The following is a 21,273-nucleotide window of genomic DNA, read 5'->3' as shown; positions in this document are numbered from 1 at the left end:
TCACACAAGCAGAGAGCTAGGAGCAGGGCTGAGCATGATGGAGAGGCTGAGCCCTGCAGCTGCTGCTTGCAGACCGTCTCTTGCTCAGGAGCACCGGGATCAGATGGGAGCACCTCACGAAGGTCCCACACCAGCACACACAGCCTGGTCAGAGAGGTGACAGATGCAGAAGGGGTTCTGAGAGCAAGCCCATTCCCCCGTATCCCAATCATGGGGAGAGGAGAGCCGCACGAAGGGAGACACAGCGCTGGGCTGGGGTATGAGCCCCCCGTCAGGCTCTTTCCCACCTGCACCTTGCCATAAGTCTTTGCAAAGACTTTGCGAGTCTTTGAGACTTTTCAAAATGAGGGGGGTTGATTAAGGAGGCATTGGGGAGGCAAGGACAATCCCCAGACAAGGACTGTATATCTCGAAACAAGACACTGGAACTCACGATAAGGAAGTGGCAGATGGACAGAGAAACAAATGGAAGGACTATAAATCTCAAAACTGGACATTGGAATTCATGATAAAGATACAACAAACGGAAGAATTAGCAACAACCAGCTCTTGCAATTAAGAAACCTGCCAACTCAGCAGATTCCTGACCAGAGGTGAAAAGTACACTGTGAGGAAGACGCGGGGTCTTCCTCCCAAAGACCCCTGCCCACGTCCCAAAGACCCCTGCCCACAAGTCTTGGGAGGCTTGACGCAGGCGCAAGGTGCCAAAAGGCTAATTAGCATGAGAAGCGAGGGAAGGCGGGGATAGGTAATGAATATGTATAGGTGCTTGTAGAATATTGATAGATTGGTTGTAGAAATTCAAGACTGCTTTCCGCTTTGGGTATGCACGATAGGTGGAGAGATCCCCCATGCATCCAGCGCTGCAATAAAGAATATACCACTTAAAGGAATTTCGGCTTCGATCTTTGAATCGGGGTGTAGCTGCTTCTCCCTCAGGCTGTGATGGCTTCTCCCATTCTCTTGCTTGTCAGAGGCATCCCTGGGTGACCTGCCCCACAGAGTACCCGTGGGATGAGGGGTAAGTGATGAGAACAGCCCCAAAGGCTTCCAGACGTGGCCCCTGTACTGTGTCTGGCTGGGATAGAGTTAATGTTCATAATAGCAGCTTGTAAGGTGCTGTGTTTTAGAGCTGTGGCCAAAACAATGCTGGTAGTGCCCTGAAGTTGTTAGCTTTTGCTGACCAGTGTTTGCACAGCGTGGAGGCCTTCTCTATTTCTGTTACACCTATTTTTACAGCTATTTACACTCTATTTTTCTATTACACCCGCTCCTCAAGTGAATGGCCTTGGGGTGAGCCAGAGGTTGGGAGGAGACATAACCAGGCAGAGCAACCAAACTAACCAACGCCATGAAACGTCAGGCTCCGCAATAAAAAGGTAAAGAGGGGGTTCAGAGAGTTGTGACACATCCTTTCCAGGATTGGTCCCATCACTGGGATTGGCCATTTTAGAGTAGAATGGAATAAAATTGCTCAGTCAGAAGGGATCTTCAAAGATCATCCAGTCCAACAACTTAACCGCTCCAGAGTTAACTAAAAGATAAAGCTTATTATTGAGGGCATCATCCAAATGCCTCTCGAACACTGACAGGTATGGGGAGCTGTCACCTCACCAGGAAACCTGTACCAAGGTTTGCCACCCTCATGGTAAGGCAATTTTTCCTCATGTACAGTCTGAACCTCCCCTCGTGCATCTTTGTGCCATTCCCACACATCCTTTCATCATTTACCAGGGAGAAGAGATCGACACCCGCCTCTGCGTTTCTCCTCCTCAGGAGGTTGTAGAAAGCAATGAGGTGGCCTCTTGGCCTTCTCTTCTCCAGCCTCGACAACCCAGGTGCCGTCAGCCTCTCCTCACAGGACAAAGCTTTCACCAGCTTTGTTGCCCTCCTCTGGATGCTTTCAAGGACGTTCACATCCCTTTTATATCGTGGAGCCCAGAAGTGCACACAACACTCAAGGTGAGGCTGCACACATAGTAAATACAGCAAGATAATTAGTTATTAATTAATTAATTAATTAAATGCAGCAAGATAATTAACAGCTGGCTTTACTGGGTTGAATGCACTCCAGAACAACGTAAGGGGCAAGGAAGGGGGGTGCTGGGGACAGTGGCGTGGCCTGACAAGGGAGGTCCTGGGGTCTGGGGGCCCTCCCGTGCTGAGTTTTCGCCTCCTTCCCAGCCACACAGTTTGGGCAGGTCCTTGTGCACCTGGACACCACACAGCAGGATTTAGCTGGTGTTCTCAAGGACAACACCGTGCTGCTGGCAGAGGCGAGTCTCAGCAGCATGTGCTGGGGTGGGAGGGGTCCCCATCCTGTCCCCCCTGCTCACTCCCTTCCCCACTGACCCCCCTGCAGGTCCAGAAGACGATGAAGGAAAACCTGGCCATTGCAGAGGACAACCTTGCTGACATAGAAGCCCGCATCAAGCGGCTGCAAAAGTGAGAGCACCCTGGAGCACCTCCCTGAGCTTCTGCATCCCCCCCCAGCGTCATGGTCCCCTGGGAATCTCTCCCTCTGCCTGCAAGTAGCTGTCCCTGTTTGTGTGTACCTGGCCGTGCTCCCCTGCACAGAACGGGGCTGTGGAGGGGCCCTTCCCAGCCCTCCATTAGCACCCAGGGGTGGGTCACTGCCCCCCATACCTGTGGTCACGCTGAGGTCTGTTTGATGCCCTCTGCTAGCCCCACACACTGGTAAGCTGCCAAGCAGACATTCAGCAGGCGTATTTGGCTTTGCTCCATCACTGTTTTCAGCAACAAATATATTGCTGCTTCTCTCTTACAAGGGAAGTGCATGATTCCTTTTGCAACACAGGCAGAAGCACAGATTTCTGAGCTGGGATTCTTGTTGTTTCATATTGCTCACTGTGGGGTGCATCAAACACCCAGCAGGCCACCAACTGCTCGGCAGCATCATGCAGTCAGCACCGGCCATGCAGAATGTCTGCCCTGCCCTTCCCCGCTAATAAAAGACCGCGGATTATTGGTAGGGTTATTGATAAAGGGCTGCGGTTTATTGGTAGGGTTAGAAGAGAAAGGGTCGTGGTGGATGGCTTCCAAGGGCAGATGCCAGCCCTGGAGGAAGGACCCAGTGGAGGATGTCCCTCTTCAGCAGGACCAGGATGAGGAAGGCGAGCTGCAGGCCGGCAAAGGACACCAGAAATCTCCTGCAGAACAGAAGAAGGTTCAGACAGAGCCAGCGATAAATTTGTCCCAGCTCTTTCCAACCATCCTCTTTAAGCGCTGCCATGGGACCCTGTGCCGTGCTGGGAGCAACAGATACTGCTCAGGAGTGGGGTGAGGAACCTGCCTATCCCTCTTGGCTCTGTGGTACTTTGAGGGCCAGGGGAGGCTGACATCCACACCCCGCCTGCTTCCCCAACCCAGGAAACAAAGAAATGCTGAAGCAGTTCATCCTGGAGAAGTCAAAAGCTGCCTAACGCCTTGGGAGCCACGACCTCCGAGAGCAACTCACCGCAGCCAAGTAGTGATTCTGTGCCTCCTTGATGCCAACTGTTCATCCTACAGGACAAGGCAAAGCAGGGCCACGTGTTGGGGCACGCAAAACAGGGAAGGCATTGGGGGCGCTCAGACCCCCTCCCTCGTTCCCACTGAGGTGAATGGCCCCATGTCCTCTGGGGCCGAGTCCAGACCGCCCCCCCCCAGCCCCACAGCAGGGGTATCTCTCCTACCAGCTGCGCAGCCACGATCTCCTGCATCAAAGTCTTGGGCAGCTTGGCCGCCTGCTTCCTCTTCCCCCTGTTACAGACACCACAGAGTTTCTGGGCTGCGAGAAGAGACCTCGGCCAGCATTAGGACTTCCCCCTTGACTGAGGTGGCCAGGAGGGGCTCAGGGTGCTGCCCAGCCTCTGCTGGAGCAGGGACGAGGCATCTCATCGTCCCAGCACCGCATAAACCTACACTCCCTCCCTGCATCCTCTGCCTCCTCCCTGCCCCAGGCCTTGGGGGTGGGGGGGTCTCTGACAAGAGGCTGGGAGCTGCTCACAGTCGTGCAGCATTGCTAAAAGGAGTCAAGAGTTGCTCAGAGATGCTTGGAGCTGCTTAGGAGAAGGCAAAAGGCTCCCCAGAGCAGCTGTGAGGAGCTGAAAGGAGCCCCCAAACTGTGACACAGGTGCCTGGATGCTGTGCAGATCCTCCCCGCTGTCTACCCCTGGTCGGGGTCAGGGCCCTGTCCCCACTCACGTGGCAGTTTGTGTTTCAAGAGCCTCCTTTCTCTCCCGGAGGTGCTTAATCTCCTCCCTCAGCGCCTGGAGAAACAAAGGACCAGGTTGTGAGTCCACCCTACACCTGCTTGGAGGGGGCTTCCCCCCCCACAAACACATTGATCTCCCCTCCCTCCTGCCCTCAGGACCTTGTTGATCTCGGCTCTTTCAGCAACAGCCTTTTCCAGCTCTGCACGCCTCCGTTCGCACTGCAAAGCAACCGGGACACATGGCATGGAGTCACGGTGGGAAAGGGAATCCCCAGCCTATCCCCAGGGCTCTGCAAGGCCAGGCCAGAACCAGGGCGGCAAGCGCTAAGGCGTTCTGGGGATCGCAGCACTCCCCAGCAGCTCTGCCGTGCCCCTGTTGGATTTCTGCCTTTGGGTTACAGACCTTGAAGAACTCCTCCAGCGCCGCTTCCAAACCAGCCCTTGCCTGACGGAGCTGTGCCAACACCTCTGCCATGTTCTGGCCGCACTCCTGCGCACGCTCCAGGGACCCCTTCACACCCTCTGCCTCCATGGCTTCACCTGCACGTCACAAGCCAGCACAGCGTGAGGAGCATGGCCATGGGCTCAGACTGCAGCACCAGCAGCTCCCTATCCTTCGAGTCCTGCATCTCCGTCAGCTCTTAATTGCGGGCCTACATGTGCTCCAAGACCCCTTCATGACCCCCCCCCCAGTGCCTGCACCTGCACAGCGTGCACAGGGCTCCTCGACCCGTGGGCCTCCGTGAGGCCACCTCCAGTGTCAGCATCCCACCCTGTGATGTTACCAGTGCCCACAGCCCCTGGGACCCCTTTCCTTTGCCCCCCTGCCAGCCTCAGCTGCCCCACGCAGCTCTCCCTCGTGGCCCCAAGACAGCTGGGGGGGCTCCTGCCCGCCCCTCACTGCTTGCAGCCTCACACGCAGCCCTGTTCACCCCCTCGCCCGCCTGCGGGCTGTACGGGCTCCGGGGAGGTCACTCTGCCCTCACCCTCTTCTCCCAGTTTGGCGGCCTCACCCTGCGTGGCAGCCGTGGTGTGGCTTGTCAGAAGCACCCCCAAAAGCCAGACACAGCAGATAACCTCAGCAAGCAGCCCTCCCTATACTCTCTGAGGCAGCCGTATCACAATGACACACCATGGTGACACAATGGTGACATAGCCACTGCTGCCCACTGGGACATGGCTGGCACTGAGACCATGGGGGACAATGGGACATGGCGGTCACAGAGATCACGGGGGACAGTGCAAGTGCTTTGCACAAGTCCATGAAGATGATGTCTGTTGCTCTTTCCCCACCCACCAAAGCTGTAACCCCATCATAGAAGGCCACCAGATTTGTCAGGCACGATCTGCCCCGAGTGAAGCCATGTTGTCTGTCACCAACCACCTCCTTATTTCCTATGGCCCTTAGCAACAGCTTCTCAGGTATGACGGCCAGCGGGTGGTGAAGGCTCTGCAGCCCCACAAAGGGAGGAAGGCCGTGGGGGGAGCTTTGTTCCCCTTTAACAGGGAGGAGGACAACTCCTCCATTGACACTCGTGTGTGCCCCCACTCCTATATGACCTCATTTCCCCTCACCAGTTCCACTCCTATGGCCATTATACCCCCACTGTCACTCACATGTGCCCCCCAACATGCAGCCCCATGTCCTCCACCCTGAGCTGCTCCCCCCGCATCTCCCCCCACACTTTGCAGAATCACAGAGTTGTAGGGGTTGGAAGGGACCTCGAGAGCTCATCGGGACCAACCCCCCTGCCAAAGCAGCTCCCTACAGCAGGCTGCCCACGTAGGCCTCCAGACGGGCCTTGAATATCTCCAGAGAAGGGACCCCACAGCCTCCCTGGGCAGCCTGTCCCAGCGCTCCGGCACCCTCTCTGTGAAGAATTTCTTTCGTCTGTTGGTGCGGAACTGCCTGGGCTCCATTTTGTGGCCGTTGCCTCTTGTCCTGTCCCCACAGGCCTCTGAGAAGAGGTTGGCCAAATCCCTGTCTCCCACGCTTCACATATTTAAGCACATTGATGAGATCCCCCCTCAGTCTTCTCTTCCCAAGGCTGAACAGCCCCAGGTCTCTCAGCCTCTCCTCCTAGGGAAGATGCTCCAGGCCCCGTATCACCTTCGTGGGCTCCGCTGGACCCTTCCCAGGAGATCCCGGTCTGTTTTGTACCGGGGAGCCCAGAGCTGGACCCAGGACTCACGAACTGCATTCAGTCCTCAGCACGGGATACAGTACAGTTCTCCCTGACTGTGTGCTCCAGGTGCCCCCAGCCCCATGTGTCCCCTTAGCTCTGTGTTGTTCCCCCCCAGCACCCCCCACATCATGCCCCCAGCACAGAACCTTCCAGAGCGGCCCTGCACACCCAGCCCTGCCCTGCCTCAGCTCTTCCTTGCACCTGAGGGTGATGAAGGCTCTGCACCCCCACGAAGGGAAGAAGGCTTGTAGCTCCCGGGCCTTCCTCTTTCCCTTTTTAAACACTGGGGCTAGATTTTCCCTCCTGCAGTCAGTGGGAACTCCTTAAACGCACTTCCACAACTTCTCAGGTATGAGGGACAGTGGCTTAGCAAGTCCACCGGTTCCCTCAGGACCCGTGGATGTACGTTGAAGACATCGTGTGGGGCAACCCAGGAGAGGATGCTTTTGAGAAAGGGGAGAAAATAATAAAAAATTGGATGGCTGCTTTTTTCACGTTAAACACAGTAAGGTGAAAGGATGTGCGCTGGAAATGCTTTTATTTAGGAATAAATTGGCAAGATGGAGGTCATCAGCTCCCTACGGATGTGGTCAGTAAAAGAGCAGCTATGCCCATGCCTGAGGCCTCGCCGACAGATTCTCGTTGTGCACCTGCGCGGGGGCTCCGTCTGCACTGGTTCCCAAGGCCTCACCTCCCTCCTCTGCACCCCTTGTGCTGAGGCTGTTGGGGCGTATTTGGGGCTAGCACATGCCATATAAGGGCATATGACGTCATCCCTCCTTTATGACATCACACACCATATAAGGTCATGTGACGTCACCCCTCCTTTATGACGTCACAGCCAGACCCAGTATATAAGGCCCCGCTCGCGCCCACAGGGCCAGCAGTAGAGATTGCCTCTGCTGCTGTGCGGTGCTGGTGTTTGCCAAGGGCTCAGAGCCTGCTGTCCCTCTCAGGCCCAGGCCGTGCGATTGCTGGTAGCTTTTGCTAGCAGCGTTTGGTGACTGTTCACCAATTTGTAATTCTTTGTTCACCAATTTGCAATTCTTTCAACGATGAGCCGGGGTGGTGTTGGCCAGGGACCCATGGTGTCTGGTCACTCCTCATCCCGTCGGGGCCCAGCGCGACGTCCCAGCAGCCCTGTGCAGCAGAAGGAGCACGGGCAGGAGCTGGACGAACTGCGGGTCCAGCTGGAGGCCGAGCGTCTCCAGACCCAGGAGCTGCAGCGCCGCTTTGCTGATGAAGCCCGTGACATAAAGAAGCGGGCAGAGCAGGAGCGGCAGCTTCTGGCTGAGAAGCTACGCTCCAAATGGGAGCAGGAGCGGGTGCGGGAGCTGCAGCGGTTCAAGGAGCAGAGCCAGACGCAGCGGGTGGCGGAGATCCGTCAACTGCTGCGCGAGAAGGATGCCGAGCGGTGCCAGGCGCACGAGCTGCTCCAGCAGCAGCGGGACGATTCCGTCCGCCAGGCACGGGAGCTGCAGTGGCAGCTGGCTGAGGAGCTGGTGAGGAGAGGCTGGAGAGGAAGCAGCGAGGTCCGCAGCAAGCTGCAGGAGGTCCACAGGCAGCTTAGCGGGCGGGCAAATAGCAAGCAGGCCACCCAGATCCTGAGCCTCCAAAATGAACTGCAAGTGCAGAGGAGACTCTTCCTGCAGTACATCCTGGAGCAGGGTAAGGGTGGGTCGCCTGCCTCCCACAAAGGGGACAAGGCCTGGCACCGCCTGCAGACTCTCCTGGGCATAGGAGCCACCGGGCCCTGCATTTCAAAGCGCCCTGGTGCATCTGGTGCATCTGGTGCTGCTGGTGGAGGACGGCAGCAGACAACCCCCTCCAGCTTAAAAGACGCTCACCTCCAGGGAGATGGGAAGAGCAGCGGGCGCTCTGTTGCAGACGTGGGTGTTCAGGTCGCAGCGCAAGAAGAGGCCTGTCCACCTGGCAGCGGAGACAGCCAGCTCCTGGAGCTGAAAGTTCAGCTGCAGCATGCTGTGGAGGACCTGCGGAGGCAATGCAGTGCCCTTCAGCAGGAGACCCGCTGCCTCATAAAGAAAAGCTCTCTGGAAGTGACGGAGGAGGTGGAGTGGCTCAAGAAGAACACTAGTACGCTAGGCCTCCTTACCAAGCTTCTGCAAGAAAGAGCCAGGCAACTGAAAGAGGTTGCAAAGACAGAGCAGGTCGACCAGCAGCAGAGAGGGCAATTGGAAAGCGAGGCTGGGAAAAAGCTTAGGCCTCACATGAACCTGGATGAGGAACGCACAAGACTGCGGAAAAGGTACGAGGACCTGAAAGTGCGTCTAGCAGAGATGACAAATGAAAATGCCAGACGCGCAGAAGAAAATTCTCAGCTCCGCGGGCAGAAGGATTGGATAGAGGAGGTCCAATCTGAAAACGCTGTTCTGAAGGCAAAACTCGTGCAAGTGACAGAGCAGCGAAATTCTGCCATTGCAGAGGTCAAACATCTTCAAACGCAACTGAAAGGTCTGGGTTGTGAACTGAATGCCATGCGTCAACTGGCAGAAAAAAGGCAACAACAGGAGAAAGACCTCGAGGAAACAAAGCGACTGTTGCAGAACAAAGCAGAGGAAGTTGAGCATTTCCAGAGGGCTTGGGCAGAGCAAAGAAGGACACATGAGGAAGACTTGCAAGTGGCTCAGGCGCAGCTGAGGGAATTAGAGAAGCAGTATCAGCAGCAAAGTCAACAATGTGAGCTGCTCTCTCAGCAACTTGAGCAAGAAAAAAGAAAAAAATCCAACCATATCACCTCAGAACTACTCCAGGTGACATCTCCTCCCACAGCACAGGCCTCTGCAGAGCAGTGCCATGACCTTTGCAACCAGGAAGACTGCTACGATGCTTCTGAGAAGGCAACCGAAGTGTTGGCATCCCACACAAATACCTCAACATCGGATGCCGCACACGACAGTCCTGGTTGCAGCCTTCTTTCAGACGAGGGCCCTGTGGGTGAGACCGGAGACTCAGGAATTGAGCATGTGTCCTTTGAACTGCCGTCCCTGGGACAAGGATTGCTAAAACTTCGAAGATTTATAGCTCGCTATAGCTACAATCCTTTTGAGGGTCCTAATGAGCACCCCGAAGCAGAGCTTCCTCTGACTGCAGGAGAATACGTTTATGTACTTGGAGACATGGATGAGGACAGCTGGTTTGTGGGAGAGCTGACGGATGGCAAACGAGGATTTATCCCCTCTAATTTTGTAGAAGAAGTTTCAGACGATGAGCCAGTGACAAATGTACCTCCAGAGCTACGTGATCTCCTGCAGGATAGTGATGATGAAGTGAGGTTCTGCAGCAGAAGTAGAAGGAAGAAACAAAAAAAAAATAAAAAGTCTTAATCAAAGAATCTGTGTCTCTTTTTTGGGATGCGAGGGAAAAGCAGTGTGGGATCCTAAAGGGCTGACACAATGTTTAGGGGAGGAGCAGCTGCGGGGAAATTAAGGGGCAGCTGGCACCTTGAGCTGATGGGGGTTTGCCTGCATGTGCACGAGTGGAGAGCAAGTCCGGTGAGCAAGCAGCACGAGTGTTCTCCAAGGGATGCCAGTTCTGCGCGTGCATGCGCCGGTGAATCTCTAGGGGTGAGAGCACAGCATGGCCAGCTCCACACCTCGGTTTGGAGCACCCTTTTTCCTTCATTCTTGGTCACAATGGTGACCATGACTCTGCTTTACCTGGCTTGTGGAAAGGCTGCTCAGCCTGTAACTTGCCATGGTTGTGCTCCCTGCTACGAGTTGGTTGGAAAGCTCCAGCTCTTTCAGAACCCAATTTCCCCTTTGGACCAATGGCTCAGGTGTGCTCGTGGTGGCGGTGTGTGCCAGCTGAGATGGATTTCACATCATTGCTGCTTCTGGAAGCCTGCTGCAGGCCCACCAAGCCAGCTATCTCATGCTGTGTGGTGTCCATGTGCACAAGGACCTGCCCAAATTCTGTGGCTGGGAAGGAGGCGAAAACTCAGCACGGGAGGGCCCCCAGACCCCAGGATCTCCCTTGTCAGGCCACGCCACTGTCCCCAGCATCCCCCTTCCTTGCCCCTCACCTTGCTCGTGCAGCTCCCTGAGGGTCAGCAGTCGCTACAACTTCCTCGTAAGGGGGTGTCGAGAGGCAGGAGACCTTTTCTCCATTAACACCAGTGACAGGACCCGCGGGAACGGGGTTAAGCTGAGGCAGGGGAAATTTAGGCTTGACATCAGGAGGGGGTTCTTCACAGAGAGGGTGGTTGCACACTGGAACAGGCTCCCCAGGAAAGTGGTCACTGCACCGAGCCTGTCTGAATTTAAGAAGAGATTGGACTGTGCACTTAGTCACATGGTCTGAACTTTTGGGTAGACCTGTGCGGTGTCAAGAGTTGGACTTGATGATCCTTAAGGGTCCCTTCCAACTCAGGATATTCTATGATTCTATGATTCTATGATCTGCACGGTCTCCTGGGGAAGGAGAAAAGGGTGGTTGGGGGCAAGCATTGCCCAAGTGCCATGGGCAGGGGAGGAGAAAAGTGTCCCCACTCCATGGCCAACTGTCCCTGGAGTGCAGTCAGCACAACAGAGCTAACCGGTCAAAAGAAGTGACATTCCCAATCCATATTGGCTCCCCAGTGTGAGAAGGAGATTAAAAATACCAGCATGGGCCCAAAGGAGGGCAGCTCCCTGTCCTTGTGCTGTGTTTCCCAGCTGTCCACGGTTGGATCCTGTGCCAGCTTTTGGCCAGCCCAGCCAGCCATGTCCCAGTGGGCAGCAGTGGCCATGTCACCATGGTGTCACCGTGGTGTGTCATTGTGATACAGCGGCCTCAAAGGGTAGAGGGAGGGCTGCTTGGTGAGGTTATCTGCTGGGAGGTGGGTGTCTGTCTGTGCACGGGGAATCTGATGGACCCTCATTCCTGCAGGCGGCAGAGATTCTCATGGCAATCCAGGGAGCCAAGAAATGCTGGACAGGCCCTGCGAACTCCAGGAGCACCTGACGGAGCTCAGCAGAGAGGTTGGTGTCCCCTCCTTTGTCCGTGTCCCTCAGCTGTGACAGCTAGGGCAGTGTCAGGGGCTAAGTGCCTCTCTGCCGCTCCTCTTTGCAGAAACGTTGCATGGCCCAGCTGCAGGAGTTGGTGGCACCTGTGAAGGTGAGTTCACAGACCCTCAGACTCACAGAGTCACAGAAGGCTTGAGGTAGGAAGAGGTGGCTGGTGGCGATGATCTTATTAATCACAAATTCAAGGCGAATGGCAAGGATATCTTGCCAGGTGGAGAGCTCACAGGAGTGCCTCAGTGCCCTGATGGCTACTCCTCTTCCCCTTCCATCTCACAGAAACACACGCTGGAGCAGGGAAAAAAGACAGTCGCAAAGACCAAGATATAAGGAACAATGTGGCTCATCCTAACAGAGAAGGGGGGAGAGGGAAGGGGGGCAGTGCTGGGTCCATGCACCCCCTGTGGCATATGGCAGCTCTACTCTGCTCTCCTGAGACCCCATCTGGAGCACTGTGTTCAGCTCTGGGGCCCCCAGAAGCAGAAGGACATGGAAATATTAGAACGAGTCCGGCAGAGCACCACAAAGATGATCAAGGGGCTGGAGCACCTCTGCTACAAAGACAGGCTGAGAGAATTGGGACTCTTCAGCCTGGGGAGGAGAAAGCTCCACAGAGACCTTTAATAACCTTCCAATACCTAAAGCTGAAGAAAGCTGGGGAGCGCAGTGATACTTGACAAGGAGTAATGGCTTTAAACTAAAAGAGGGTAGATTTAGATGAGATACAAGGAAGAAATTCTTTACTCAGAGGGTGGTGAGGCACTGGAACAGGCTGCTCAGAGAAGCTGTGGATGCCCCATCCCTGGAAGTGTTTAAGGTGATTAAGGAGGTATTGGGGAGGTATTGGGGAGGCAAGGACAATCCCCAGACATGGACTGTATATCTCGAAACAAGACACTGAAACTCATGATAAGGAAGCGGCAGATGGACAGAGAAACAAACGTAAGGACTATAAATCTCAAAACTGGACATTGGAATTCATTATAAAGATACAACAAAGGGAAGAATTGGCAACAACCAGCTCTTGCAATTAAGAAACCTGCCAATTCAGCAGATTCCTGACCAAAGGTGAAAAGTACACTGTGAGGAAGACTCGGGGTCTTCCTCCCAAAGACCCCTGCCCACGTCCCAAAGACCCCTGCCCACAATTCTTGGAAGGCTCTACGCAGGCGCAAGGTGCCAAAAGGCTAATTAGCATGAGAAGCGAGGGAAGGCGGGGATAGGTAATGCATATGTATAGGTGCTTGTAGAATATTGATAGATTGATTGTATAAATTCAAGACTGCTTTTTGTTTTGAGTATGCACGATAGGTGGAGAGATCCCCCGTGCATCCAGCGCTGCAATAAAGAATATACCACTTAAAGGAATTTCGGCTTCGATCTTTGAATCAATCTGGCCACCCAGATGGGACAACCTCTCTGCCGGACCGCAGGACCCGCTGGGGACAGGACTCCCTAGGGTACCCCCGGGATTTCCCGGAGGGACTCCTCGACTCACCGGATCACTGCGGAGGCAGACAAGGACCCCATCATTGTAAGTGAGTATATTCTTTATTCTGGTTTGGTTTTCTGGTAGACCGGTCATCTGGGACTGTCCAGTAAGTCGGAAGGTGACTTCTGCAGGACAGTATTTGGTATATACTTTGTGGTTAGTACCACAAGTATATCTGGGGACCTTGGGGTCCATCTGTATCTGGAACTGTCTGTAAGTCAGAAGGTGATCTTCTGCGAGGCAGTGTTTGGTATATACTTTGTGGTAAGCACCATAAGTATATTTGGGGACCTTAAGGAAAGAGCTCGCTTTAAGGTCCATCTGGAATTGTGTTGTCTATTTCGGTTTTCTGACTCATGGAGTATGGTATTTAACTTTGGTTATTGTTACTGTGATTTTGGCTATTTTTCTGGTGGTAATAGTAGGTTCGTGGCATTGTTATAAGAAAGATATCGTTACGGTGTTACACAGTTTGGTTTTCTGACTTATCGCATGTGGAATTTGACTCTGACTATTGTTATTGTGATTTTGGCAATATTGCTGGTAATAGTAGTTTTGTGACATCGCTACTGAAAGATATTGCGTGCCCGTATTTTTGTGAGTGATACGTTTTGTGATATGCTTTTGTAAGTAACATGTGTATTCTGAAAGTGTAAACTGGAAACTGGGGGGGCAAACAAGCAGTGAAATTTTAAAGAAAAGTGTGTTAGGATGTGTTTTAAGTCACTGGAAGGATATTGGAGGATCTGCCGGTGGAAGTGTGAACAGGAAAACATTGATAAAATATCGTAATCAGTGGTGGCCGCTTTATAAGCTGGAATGTGGAGAAAAGTGGCCCCTAAATGGAACTTTAAACTATAATATTTTGCTACAGTTAATGTTGTTTTTTGAAGAAGCAGAACAGGATGAAATGTTGTATACTGATGTTTCAGCATCTTGGTGGGAAAAGGTACAGAATTAAGTTGGCCCCTGACTGAGCCTTTGATGATGGCATTAGAGAAGTACAGGCTGGAGAAAGATAAAGGAAGTGTTAAAAGGGTTGTTGAAAGTGTTAAAGGTGTTTGAAGTTGAATGAGCAGGGAAAGAGGATGTAGGAATGATAATAGTTCTGCCTCTGCCCGAGGCAGAGATCTTAAAATCATGGGTGTTAGCCCTTTGGGGCAAAGGGACCATGATGGGTCCGAGAGAGTTGTCACAGAAACAGAAAACCAGTTAACTCTTAAAACAACCTGAGTTCATGTGCGAGCTCAGATTGCCGATGGGACCGCTCAGGGAACTGTGGACAATTGCATTCCCCTGACCGACCCCCACTAAGACCCGAATCATCCCGAAAATTATGAACGGTTAAGTAAATACTAAAATCTGGATGAATTGGGAATTGAGAATATGCTTCCAACAAGGTCTAAAAGAAACCCCTATGGAATTTTTAGACCAACTCTGAAATGTAATGAAAATAAATAAATAAATAAATAAAACAAAACGGTTTGGACCTGGCTTCGGAGGACAAATTGACTAGCCTTTTCCTAGGGTAATCGACCGCTGATTTCAACAGGAATAATGGGGACCTGGGGAATCTACCCTAGCGGATCCTCCACTGGTTATAATGAAGCTAGGGGAGGAATGGAAGTGAAATTTCTTATTGATATGGGGCAACGTATTCAGTTCTAAATCAGGCATTAATGCCTTCACAGAATTATTATGTTAGGGTAAAAGGTGTGTCGTGGTTTAACCCGGCCGGCAGCTAAACACCACGCAGCTGTTTGCTCACCCTCCCCCTCCCTCTCTGGGACGGGGGAGAGAAATGGAAAGTGAAGCCCCTGAGTTGAGATAAAGACAGTTTAATAAGACAAAATAATAATAATAATAATAATAATAATAATAATAATAATAATAATAATACAATGATGATAATAGTACCACTACTAATAATGTGTACAAACAAGTGATGCACAATGCAATTGCTCACCACCCGCTGACCGATGCCCAGCCTAACCCCGAGCAGTCCGGCCCCCTCCCCCTGGCTAGCCACCCCTATGTATTGTTTAGCCTGACATCAGATGGTATTAGCCTGACATCAGATGGTATGGAATACCCCTTTGGCTAGTTTGGGTCACCTGTCCTTGGTCTGTCCCCTCCCAGCTCTTACTGCACCCCCAGCCTGCCTGTTGGCAGGACAGAGCAAGAAGCTGAGATGTCCTTGGCTTGGTATAAGCACTGCTCTGCAACAATTAAAACATCAGGGTGTTATCAGCACTCTTCTCATCCTAAGCCAAAACATAGCATTCTACCAGCTACTAGGAAGAAAATTAACTCTGTTCTAACTGAAACCAGGACAAGGTGTAACCGAAAAGGCTTATTTTTGTGAACCTTTGAAGTACAAGTTAGGGAAACAATGGGGCATACACAGATTTTTATATATGCCTAACTCCTCATGGGCACTCTTAGGTAGAGATTTATTAGAGCAAGTAGGAGCAGAAATTGTCTTTGAAAAAGGGAAAATGGAATTAAGAATAGGAGAAGAACAACTAACAAATGTGTTAAGTTTGGCACTAATACAAACTGACCCTAAAAGTGAAATACCTTTAGAGATCACAGATCAAGTATGTCCAGGAGTTTGGGCTACTGAAACCCCTGAAAGAGCTAAAAATGTGACCTTAATAATTATTAAATTAAAGCCAGGAGAGAAACCCATTAAGGTTAAGTAATATCCTTTGAGGATAGAAGATAGGAAAGGAATTAAAGAGATAATTAATAAATTTTTACAGTATAGATTATTGATTGAATGCGAATCAGAATACAATGCACCCATATTGCCAATTAAAAAGGCAGATGAAAAAGCTATAGGCTAGTTCAGGATTTGAGGGCCATAAATAAAATCACTGAGGAAATATATCCAGTAGTGGCAAACCCTTATACTTTGCTGACTAAATTAAAGAATAGTCAAGTCTGGTTTACCGTACTGGATTTAAAAGATGCCTTCTTCTGCCTAGGCTTAGCCACAGAAAGCCAAAACCTATTTGCCTTTGAATGGGAAAATCCCGATTCAGGCAGAAAGACGCAGCTTACGTGGACATTACTACCTCAAGGATTCAAGAATAGCCCCACTATTTTTGGAAACCAATTAGCAAGGGAACTCGAAACATGGATGCCTCCGGACACTGAAGGTGCTTTGTTACAATATGTAGATGATCTCTTAATAGCTACTGAGACTAAAGGGAGTTGTATTCAATGGACTATAAGTCGTCTTAATTTTCTGGGTTTAAATGGATATCAAGTCTCTTGACAGAAAGTCCAGCTGGCTCAACAAAGTGTGACCTATCTGGGATTTGAAATTTCGGAAGGACAACGAGAACTAGGAACTGAACATAAGGAAGTCGTTTGCCAGACTCCAGAACCTCAAATGGTAAAGGAGCTACAAACCTTTTTAGGAATGACAGGTTGGTGTCGCCTTTGGATTTATAATTATGGACTATTGGTAAAGCCTCTATGTGAATTGATAAAGATTAACCAGTCAAAGTTAGTCTGGACTGGAGAAGCACAAAAAGTCTTTAAACAACTTAAACAAGAATTGATGATTTTGAAATATCAAGCAATATTGGTAGAACAGGACAACGTGGAAATTGTGATAACTAATATTGTGAATCTAGCCTCTTTTCTTAGTGATGCTCCGGCACAACCTGTGATTCACGATTGTTTAGAAACTATAGAGACTGTGTATTCCAGCCGACCAGACCTTAAGGAGGAGCCCATGGAAGATGCGGAAGAAACTTGGTTCACGGATGGGAGCAGTTTTGTTATGCAAAGACAACGTAAAGCTGGATATGCTATAACAACTACTCAGCAGGTAATCGAGTCTAAGCCTTTACCCCCTGGAACATCAGCTCAAAAGGCGGAGATAGTTGCTCTCACGAGAGCATTGGAACTGGCAGCGGGAAAAAGGGTAAATATTTGGACAGATTCTAAATATACATTCGGCATGGTACATGCTCATGGAGCAATTTGGAAAGAACATGGATTGCTGACCGCTCAGTGAAAACACATAAAGTATGCTGAAGAAATTTTAAAATTGTTAGAGGCTGTAAAACAACCAGAAAAAGTAGCTATCATGCATTGTCAGGGACACCAAAAGGGGAACACCGATTTTGAAATTGGAAATCGATTGGCAGAGGCTAAGCAGGCAGCTGAAATAACTGAGGTGAAGGCATTGTCTTTGATACCAGACGGTAAAATCCAAACTATATCCAAATTATACAAAAGAAGACTTAAAATTAATTGAAGATTTGAAAGGTAAAATGAAACCAGATGGATGAGTATATTTAAAAGATAACCACATAGTAATACCCTCTAGTTTGACATGGCCCATAGTTCTTACAGAACACAATAAAACGTATTGGGGAGCTGGCACACTGCATAAGAGCCTGAGTCAGACATTAGTGGGATGATATGATAAAACAAGTAACTCAACAATGTAGCATTTGCTTACACAATAACCCCAATACCAAGAATAGAATAAAATTTGGAATAATCGGTAAAGGAAATTATTCGGGGCAACAGTGGCGAATTGATTTTTCAGAACTCCCTAGAAAAGGGGGGTATCATTATTTACTGGTTCTGACTGACACGTTTTCAGATGCTTTGGATTCTAGTAGCAATGTCTTCTGATAGAGTTTTCACATTTTGTGCACAAGTGGTAGAACAGATAAGTAAGATTCTAAAGATAGATTGGCAACTGCATACTCCTTATAGACCACAGGCAAGTGGACAGGTAGAAAAATGAACCATTTAATTGAACAATAAATAGCTAAAATTGGATAAGAAGCTAATTTGTCATGGACTCAATCCCTCCCTTTAGCATTACTTGGAATTAGAGTTAAACCTAGAATAAAAGGGAATTTGAGTCCCTTCAAAATCTTATATGGAAGGCCATAGCAATTTCTATTTAGTGGAGAGGACCTAACGCAGTTAGGATCAGAATATTTATTTGCTTATATAACTGAACTTCAGAAACAATTAAATAAAGTACATAAATTTGTTTTAGGGACCAGGGCTAGAGGGTTGGATCAACCAATCCACCCCTTTAAGCTTGGGAATTATATATATATATAAAGACTTTTTCAGGACAACCCCTACAGGAAAAATGGAAGGAAAGTGGATGGGACCATACCAAGTATTACTGACAACACACACCGCCATTAAGATTAAGAAGCAAGCAGCTTGGATCCACAATTCAAGGGTGAAGAAGGCCCCGGCGAGGATATAGACCACCACTCCAATTGGACCAACAAAATTACGGTTTTCCAGATCCTAATGATTGCAGGGGTGCGGTTCTCGGATTCGGGGTGGGCAACTTGGGATGAGAACTTACACCTGACCTTAATACAAACAATTTCTCAAGTAACTAATAAGACGAACTGTTGGGTATGCACCCATCTGCCACAGCATGGGAATAAGGGTGTATCGTTAATCGGGATTCCGTTGCCTGCAAACTTATCTTGGACTAATTTGTGGGAAAACACATCTTGGGGTCGAAAATATGAAGAAGTTTTGGAACTAGAAGTTAGTAGCTTCGTGCCGTTGGAATCTTACTATGTATGTGTACAAAGGTGTAACCCGCCTAAGGGTATGGGAAAACAGGATTGTATAAATACAGGTACTACTTATGTGGGGAATCAGACATCTTGTAATCGAAAAATTGATATTAGTACAACTAGCAGTTGGGCAAATTCAACCAGCTGGCCAGTACCAGAAGGAAAAGGGTGGTATTGGCTATGCAATGATACAGCCTGTAAGGTCTTGCCCGAGAATTGGAAGGGAACTTGCACTCTAGGAGCGGTAGTCCCCAATATGGCAGTACACGATGTAGTGCCTCGAGCCTACTTGAGAAATCATATGCGGAGAATCAGACAAAAAATTAACAATCCATTGATAGAGAGACACACCGCTTTTCATAGTTTTGTTTGATGGTTTATCCCATGGTTAGGAGTGAGTGAATTGGAAAAGGCAATAGTTAATATTTCTGCAATTATAGAGAAGTTAGAAAACAAAACTCTGGATGCTATAAAGGCTCAACAAGAAGAGATATCTAGTTTATCACAGGTAGTATTACAAAATCGGATGGCCCTAGACTTGTTACTGGCCGCTCAAGGGGGAGTCTGTACAGTAATAAACACAAGTTGTTGTGTGTATGTAGATCAGAGTGGAAGGATCTCTACCGACCTGGAAGAAATATGGAAGCAGACAAGGGTCCTACATGATATCAGTAAAGATGATCTTTTGTGGAGTTTTAGTGAAATATGGAATAAGTTAACCTCCTGGTTGCCCAATTTTCAATGGTTGAAACAAGTGTTCATTGCTCTAATCGCATTAGTAGTATTAGGAATATTTGTGTGCATGTTGTTTAGATGCCTGCTTTGTTGTGTTACTGTAAATAATGAAAGTATCTGATGCAAAAGAATTTGCATGGGAAAAGAAAAGGGGGGATTGATTAAGGAGGTATTGGGGAGGCATTGGGGAGGCAAGGAGAATCCCCAGACATGGACTGTATATCTCGAAACAAGACACTGAAACTCATGATAAGGAAGCGGCAGACGGACAGAGAAACAAACGTAAGGACTATAAATCTCAAAACTGGACATTGGAATTCATTATAAACGGAAGAATTGGCAACAACCAGCTCTCGCAATTAAGAAACATGCCAATTCAGCAGATTCCTGACCAAAGGTGAAAAGTACACTGTGAGGAAGACTCGGGGTCTTCCTCCCAAAGACCCCTGCCCACGTCCCAAAGACCCCTGCCCACAATTCTTGGAAGGCTCTACGCAGGCGCAAGGTGCCAAAAGGCTAATTAGCATGAGAAGCGAGGGAAGGCGGGGATAGGTAATGCATATGTATAGGTGCTTGTAGAATATTGATAGATTGATTGTATAAATTCAAGACTGCTTTTTGTTTTGAGTATGCACGATAGGTGGAGAGATCCCCCGTGCATCCAGCGCTGCAATAAAGAATATACCACTTAAAGGAATTTCGGCTTCGATCTTTGAATCATAAATATTTATGTAAACTCAAAAGAACCTTTTAGTTTGGAAGAAAGTGAATATGCACATTTGTGGATCAGCTCGGAAACTCGAGCCAATTTATATCCTCTAAAAGAAAAAGGAGGGGATGGGAGGCACAAGAAAAACCGAGAATTAGAGATCCCAGCCCCACTGCCTCCCTATATTCCACCACCCCCACCTGCAGCCCCTCTGACTCCCGGGCTTCTTTATCTGCAACCCCAGGGAGATGCCAATAACAACTCTGACTCTAGCGCTCAGGGACCAGTGACTAGGAATATGTGGCAGTCCCCATTAACTCCGGGGACGTCTGAGATTTTAAGAAAGAGACAGGAGGAGGGTAAGCGAGCTTTAATGGCAACTGGCATAATGTTTGCAGCTGCTGAGGAATAATTCTAACTGGAATAATAACTGCACATTGTATATTGTATATATAAAAGCCCGGGCATTTTTGTTAAAGTGTTCTTTTATACATATGTTAATATGTTAATATGTAAATATAAGAACTGCCATTGAGGTGTATGTCTAAGGGAACAAAATTTGCCCAGGCATATTATCGGCTCATCAGGTTTAAATGTCCCCAGTGTAATTGTCTACAGGCAGTTAATTTACAGTGGTTTGATTTTACTTGTGTATCTGTATATTGTGGATTTTGGAGGGATTGGGATTGACGAGTAAAGAGCTTCTAGGAAAACGGTGGAATATTAACCACTGTAGATTACAATAGGAAAAGTTCAAAGCAAAGAAATCCCGAGGAAAAGCCTCCTAGGATGTATACTAACACATTGGAGGGATATAGTGGGCTGAGAGGGTACAGAGAGTAAAAGAGCCCTTATCAAATATTGTAATCAGTGGTGGCCACTTTATAAACTAGAGGATGGAGCGGAGTGGCCCCTAAATGGAACTACTAATTATAACACCATATTACAGTCAATGTTGTTTTGTGGAAAGAAGGAAAACAGGATGAAATGTTATATATTGATGTTGTTTCAGCATCTTGGAGGGAAAAGGTACGGAATTAAGTTGGCCCCTGACTGAGCCTTTGATGTCGGCATTAGAAAAGCAAAGGCTAGAGAAAGATAAAGGAAGTGTTAAAAGGTTTGTTGAAAGTGTTAATGGTATTCGAAGTTGAATGAGCAGGGAAAGGTGATGTAGGCATTATCTAAGTAACAGTCTAGAAGTTTTGGTATATTTGCATAGTTGTTGTGGTGTTTGTTCAGTTTCCCAAGCATCGGGGAGGGGGGAACAGCCTGCTCCACCAGGGGCCTCCCCAGCGGCCGCAGGGGGGCTTCGGCTCCAGCGCCTGG

General features: G+C 49.4%; 1 protein-coding gene and 2 long non-coding RNA genes across 5 annotated transcripts; 2 read left to right on the top strand and 1 right to left on the bottom strand.

Annotated features, from left to right (window-relative positions):
• Positions 1-1,853: 1,853 nt before the first annotated feature.
• LOC311424667 lies at positions 1,854-2,788 on the top strand. The gene is made up of 3 exons (XR_014686150.1): positions 1,854-1,962; positions 2,185-2,276; positions 2,363-2,788. It is a non-coding gene; the product is annotated as an uncharacterized lncRNA (long non-coding RNA).
• A 207-nt stretch (positions 2,789-2,995) lies between these two features.
• On the bottom strand, positions 2,996-9,328 carry LOC311424660 (uncharacterized protein). Of its 3 annotated transcripts, XM_084499992.1 has the most exons (7): positions 9,293-9,328; positions 4,620-4,756; positions 4,376-4,435; positions 4,207-4,271; positions 3,696-3,762; positions 3,479-3,525; positions 2,996-3,170 (listed from the first exon to the last, which is right to left on the bottom strand). In XM_084499992.1, the coding sequence occupies exons 2-7, from the start codon at positions 4,746-4,748 to the stop codon at positions 3,029-3,031; spliced, it is 510 nt and encodes a 169-aa protein (XP_084356118.1). In that variant the 5' UTR covers positions 4,749-4,756; positions 9,293-9,328; the 3' UTR covers positions 2,996-3,028. The 3 variants fall into 3 exon arrangements, with proteins under 3 accessions (XP_084356118.1, XP_084356116.1, XP_084356117.1); XM_084499990.1 differs by having other exon boundaries at positions 3,479-3,762; XM_084499991.1 differs by lacking the exon at positions 9,293-9,328 and having other exon boundaries at positions 3,479-3,762; positions 4,620-4,895.
• Positions 9,329-14,821: 5,493 nt separating this feature from the next.
• LOC311424668 lies at positions 14,822-20,068 on the top strand. The gene is made up of 2 exons (XR_014686151.1): positions 14,822-16,759; positions 18,034-20,068. It is a non-coding gene; the product is annotated as an uncharacterized lncRNA (long non-coding RNA).
• The last annotated feature ends 1,205 nt before the right edge of the window (positions 20,069-21,273 follow it).

Source organism: Aythya ferina (genome assembly GCF_964211825.1).
Source record: "Aythya ferina genome assembly, chromosome: 28".
NCBI classification, from domain to species: Eukaryota; Metazoa; Chordata; class Aves; order Anseriformes; family Anatidae; genus Aythya; species Aythya ferina.
This window is presented reverse-complemented; position numbering and strand designations above follow the sequence as displayed.

What these genes read in the sequence shown, in the direction of transcription:
- LOC311424660 (XM_084499990.1), bottom strand. Translation starts at nt 4,748, where the DNA reads ATGGAGGCAGAGGGTGTGAAGGGGTCCCTGGAGCGTGCGCAGGAGTGC. An exon ending in AAAGAGCCGAGATCAACAAG is followed by an intron (nt 4,272 to 4,375) that starts GTCCTGAGGGCA and finishes TTGTTTCTCCAG; the next exon opens with GCGCTGAGGGAGGAGATTAA. An exon ending in AGAATCACTACTTGGCTGCG is followed by an intron (nt 3,171 to 3,478) that starts GTGAGTTGCTCT and finishes TCTGTTCTGCAG; the next exon opens with GAGATTTCTGGTGTCCTTTG.